General features: G+C 44.4%; 1 protein-coding gene across 1 annotated transcript; it reads right to left on the reverse strand.

Moving 5' to 3' along the window:
- Positions 1-5,220, reverse strand: SRSF6 (serine and arginine rich splicing factor 6). The gene is made up of 6 exons (XM_048819756.2): positions 5,000-5,220; positions 4,540-4,688; positions 2,621-2,754; positions 2,182-2,390; positions 1,664-1,747; positions 1-1,529 (listed from the first exon to the last, which is right to left on the reverse strand). The coding sequence occupies exons 1-6, from the start codon at positions 5,104-5,106 to the stop codon at positions 1,172-1,174; spliced, it is 1,041 nt and encodes a 346-aa protein (XP_048675713.1). The 5' UTR covers positions 5,107-5,220; the 3' UTR covers positions 1-1,171.
- Between the last annotated feature and the right edge of the window lie 209 nt (positions 5,221-5,429).

Raw genomic sequence — 5,429 nt, forward strand, 5'->3', positions numbered from 1 at the left:
TTTGAGTCACTGATTTAATTTTATACAAGTAAAACTACACATTGTATAAAGATTACAAGGCAGTTCTAATGTTTGCTAATGCATGTTACAAAAATCAATTTAGCTAGAAAGGGGGCTTTTGGGATGGATTCTACTCCACAATTTAAGTGAATTGGCAACTCTGGTTTAGCAAAGCCTTCTGTTAAGACTAGAACTCTAGCTCCAATACATTAAGATCCCATAGGTTTAGATTCATACATAATAGGATTGTGGTTCTCATATTTTGAAGCAAAGTGGGTGTTAAATGAATTATAGGGGAAGGAAGGCAGCTTTACTCAGTTTTACATACCCAATAAGTAAATATTTAGAGGCCTGCAAACAAGACAAGACACTAACGACATGGACCATATCCAGAAAGACACCATTATGTCTGAGAATTGGAGTGTCTCCTGGAATTCAAGCAAACTAAAAAAAAGTCACATTACTTCCATTATGTGAACTTAGTTACTTATGAGTGTAGGCAAATCCTGCATCATGTCAAGCTACAGAGTAGTACCTTTATTAGCTTTTTAATACAATCATTATAGGGAAGGGGGAAAGAAGAAACTTTTGGCAAGCTGAATTAAGATACAGCACAACTGAAGTGCTCCAAATTGTGTTTATTGCTGGTCTGAAATTTGTCTAGTTCACATTCTGCTTCCACAAATTAATATAGCCACATCATCTATACTGACCTGTTCAACAAGGCCGTCTGTAATGCCTCTGGTAGCAAGCCATAACCCATTAAACTACTGAAGTCCATAATTTTAAAACAGTGGAAAAAATTAGGAATAATAATGTTCTCAAAATGCCTGAACTTAAGCCTCATACTCAAAAGTATTTTTAATATAAAAAACCACTTTCCACCCAACAGCAGATAGATTATTCCTGCTGAAATGCTATAAAATTAAAAGTTTAGCTTAATCTCTACAAAAAGGGGGGCTTTTCCTGCTTTGTACATTTCTGTACAACCTCATATTTTCATCAAATTTAGATACGAATCAAATCTTTATGCCTCATTACTTGGTTCTCAGGCCATTCCCTTCTGCAAGAGAAGAAACCAACTTCTTAAGTATTAACATAAAAGATTAATGGCCTGGCAAGTAGGAAAATGTTCCATAATAGTGTGCAACGTAAGAGGAGAGTTCTAGTCTTAATCTCTTGAACTAGATCTTGACCGTGAGCGAGATTTTGAGCGAGATCTGGAGCGGGACCTTGACGCAGCTCTTTTGGGTGGCGACTCAGAGTGAGCCTTGGCAGGTGGTTGCTGCTGTGGCGTTTTGGAACGAGACCTACTCCTTGACCTGGATTTAGACTTAGCCTCTCCTTTACCATTCTCTTTGGGAGAGCGAGACATAGACCTAGACCTGCTGCGAGACTTCTCAGATTTCTCCTTGGATCTGCTGCGGGAGCCCCGGTCAGACTTGGGTTTAGATTTGCTCTTTGATCTAGACTTCCTGCTTTTAGATCTGGAACGTGAACGATCTTTGCTTCGTGACCTGGATTTAGATCTTTAAAAGAACACAATCTTTATTCGACATGAACTGATATGTATCCATGTCAGTTCTACATACATACAGTTACCAACTAAAGGTAATAATTGATGGATTAACAGAAAGCACCATTAAACAGACAAATTACTCACCGCGAGCGACTTTTTGAGGCACTACGGGATCTGCTGCGGCTACTCCTACGACTTCTGCTTCGTGACCTTCTTCTAGATCGTGACCTGGTGACATTTCAAAAGGTACCTATGACATTCTATAACAATTTCAGGGATTTTTTTTTAGCCTGGTATGTCCTGCTCCCCCCTTACTTTAGCAAAGCCAAAGTGTCTTACAACGTAGAATTTTTAGCAACAGGAGTGGCCATACCAGAGCAGATCATTGGTCCATCTAGGTCCAGAATACCATCTGTCACAGTAGCCTATACTTGATGTTTCAGAGGAAGGTGAAAGGTCTTCCCCATAATGCACCTGGTCAACTATGCAATGTTACATCATGGAAAAACATTCCTTCCAGACCCCTGGGAGTCATCTTATCCCTGAAGTATCAACAAATTATAAAGGTAATGATTACTCTTAATGTTAAGAGTACATATAATAGGCCCTCTCTTATTAGAGCTAATAGTCTTTGCTATAAAGCTCCAGAGTTTCAAAGTTACCTTGACCTGCTGCCAGAGTAAGATCGTCTATGGCTTGTCCGGGGCTTGTCTTCAACCAGCCTGATTTTCCTGCCATTTATCTCTGTGCCATCCAATTTGTCCAGAGCACGCTTCATGTCAGAGTAAGACCGGAATTCAATTACCCCTTCATTTGTGCGTTCTTTGTGAGCATCCGCATAGGTTACCTCACCAGCTTGCCTCATGAAATCCTTAGAAAGTAGATGGAGTTACATAACCATTTCACTTTATGCGTGCAACTAGGTCACTAAGTCAAATCTGAAGAGATGCAAAGAGCTCTAACAGTCTAAACTGCCATGCCTGAATACATTTAAAAACATTTCTGCTAAATAAAGAAGAACATTCAAACTAAAATGAAATATTTTATTGCTTTCTGCTAGTCACAAGCGGCTCTATTAAGGGATTTCACATTAATACATACTTTCAAATCCTGCCAACTACAACGACTGGAAAGGTTTTCAACAATCAGTCTGTATTCTGTACGAACAGGTGGTCCATATTTATCTCTTCCTGATTGTCTCCGACTGCTATATCCACCGCCTCCACCACCCCCACCTTTATTGTGCAAAGAAAGAAAGTTAGATTCTCACAATTTGAAGGCAGCTAAATGTTCTGAAAAAGTTAGTTAAACACAGATTATATTTACTGCAGTAGGACTTTATCTTTCTAAACCTCCAACAAAGCTGCAATTTTGCCATGATCTATATTAATGGCAAATCAAACAGACTAAAATCCTACACGTCTGTGCTCCTAAGATCTGTTAGAGAGTGACTGCTCCTTTATTAGATTTACCTTGCTAAGTTTTATTTTACAGAACATTGTAAAATATAAAACTTAACTGATTACATGCATTTCTACATTTTACAAAAACGTTTACTAGTTACACTAAGTACTTACATCACAGTATGAGGTTTTTGGTGGTTGGCCACAAAACACGCAAGGTAACAGTCACCTAGTTCAGTTTAACCAGTTTTGTCTAACCCTTGGAATCCTCACCATCACCCTGCGTCTAATGGCAAAAGGCTGCTGTCGTCATGGCTTCCGGTAAGGTCAGCCAAAGGGTCATAGGGCAAGGGTCACACAATGTATGGAAAAGCCATGGCCAATCAGGAAAGGCAGTCATCTTAGCCTCAGTGGACACAGCCTCAGCCCCACTGGTCACTTTTAAATTGAAACATCAAGGACTTGTTAAAAAGTTTGAATTGGACATGCAACAATTTTAAACAACATACATTTGAATTTTTAAAAACTTGTAAAAAACAGACTCCCACCCACCCAATAACACAAGCATCTAGAACAGTGATACTCAGACTGAGGCTCACGAGCCACAAGAGGCTCTTTAATGTCTCTCTTGCAGCTGTTTGCAGTACATGATATTAAAACACTGATTTCATTATTAGCCAATCTGGATACTTTTACTATGTTACTAACCAATTATAGTTGTTAAAAATAATACTTGGTCACTCACTTTGTGGTGAGAATAATATATATACATAAAAACTAAATATTTCCCATCATACTGTTTAAATATGAATAGTACTATAGAAAATGAAACAATGAATTCACACGACTGTGGCTCTTTTGGGTAATGCTGATCACTAATTTGGCTCCTGAATCACGGAAGTCTGAGTATCATTGATCTAGAGTTTACTGAAAGATATATCACACTTACTACTCTTAAATTTCTATACCATGCCAATTAAGCTATAGTCAGCTGAATTACTCATACTGTATAGCAAAAACTACACAAAATGAGTTTTCCCCTTTTTACAAAACTTCCCATATTTCCTACAATCTGTCTCAAGTAAACCCTTCCCTCCCCAACCACTAAATTCTGTATATTCAATTGAAACATTACAGTTCACAGCTGAGTGCTTCTACCATACCCAAATATGTAACTTTTCATTTAAAAGCTTCCAAATATTTAAGTGAATATAACCAATCTCTTCTAATAAAGAGCAGGGAATCCTTACTAGATTAAGACTACACTTAAGCTTTGCAAGTAAAATTGTCCCCCTAGTCTGCTTCATATGCAATTACAGGTACCAACGAGTGCAGTTCTATTCCAGGGTACCTAAAGCGCAAGGCCTGTGCTAGCAAAAAGGCTAGTAAAGCAAAGCTTGACAGGTCATCCTGCAGCCAGCGTTGCACAAGGAGTACCCCCAATAGCCAAGCACACCATGCCTGGTGAGATGATCAGTGCCATCCCTCCCACACCCCAGGGGGCCGGCCCCACGCACCCAGCAGCCCTCTGCAGACGGGACACGCGGCCAATGCAATAGTGACTGGCCGAACATCCCCGCCCCCCAGCTACGATCCGGGGCAGGGAGCTGTACTCACTGCGGCTGCTGTAGCTGTACCCGTCCCTGTCCCGGCGGGGGCCCCGGGCATGCTCCACTATCACCCGCTCCCCGCACAGATCTTTGCCGTTCAGCTCGTAAACGGCATCGTCGGCGTCGCGGGAGTCCTCGAACTCCACGAACCCGTAGCTGCGGGGTCAGAGATCGGCCGTCAGGGAGCGAGGCCCAGTCCCCACGGCGCCCCGCTCCCGGCAAACGAAGCAGCCCCGGGGCTCAGCGCGACGGGACAATGGAGCCAGCCCCGCCGCAGCGCCCCCGCTCCCCACCGCCGCCATTTTGAACGCGGCGCCACGCGGCAGCCGCGAGCCCCGCCACTGGCCTCTTAAGGGCCCGGCCATTGCCCCCTCCCCGCCAGAAGCCTGCTCAGGACGAGGCCGCGCTCTCCCCCCAAACTTCCCCCCCGCCGACCCGACTGCCCAGGGCGCCCCCCCCCGCCTCACCCGTTCTTGAGATCGACCTCGAGCAGGCGGCCGTATCCGCTAAAGAAGCGCTGGATGTCCTTCTCCCGGACGTGGTAGCTGAGACGCCCGATGTAGACGCGCGGCATCTCCGCAGGGCAGAGGGGAGGCAGGACAAGGAGAGCTCGGTGCTGCGCAGCCCGCACCGCACCGTCCCAGAAGCGCGGCCTGCTCCACAGCACAATGGCGCCCGCCGCCCGCGCACGCTTTTATACCGGGGGCGGGGCGTAGCTCCGTACGTCACCACGGAAAACGTGCTGTGCGCCGAGGCGCATCCGGAGGCGGCGGAGAAGGGAAGCTCTCTCTCTCTCTGCACATGCGCCTACCGCTTGCACATTTTCCATAGCTCGGGGGAGCGATTCTTCTGCGCATAATTTCCCCGCGCAGACCGAGCGCTGCTCTTATACGCATG

This window comes from Caretta caretta, chromosome 13, assembly GCF_965140235.1.
Source record: "Caretta caretta isolate rCarCar2 chromosome 13, rCarCar1.hap1, whole genome shotgun sequence".
In the NCBI taxonomy this organism is placed as follows: domain Eukaryota; kingdom Metazoa; phylum Chordata; order Testudines; family Cheloniidae; genus Caretta; species Caretta caretta.

Coding starts and splice junctions, on each gene's coding strand:
- SRSF6 (XM_048819756.2), bottom strand. CDS start 5,106: ATGCCGCGCGTCTACATCGGGCGTCTCAGCTACCACGTCCGGGAGAAG. Junction 4,689..4,999: donor GAGGTCGATCTCAAGAACGG/GTGAGGCGGGGG, acceptor CTGACCCCGCAG/CTACGGGTTCGTGGAGTTCG. Junction 2,391..2,620: donor GTAGTTGGCAGGATTTGAAA/GTATGTATTAAT, acceptor CTACTTTCTAAG/GATTTCATGAGGCAAGCTGG.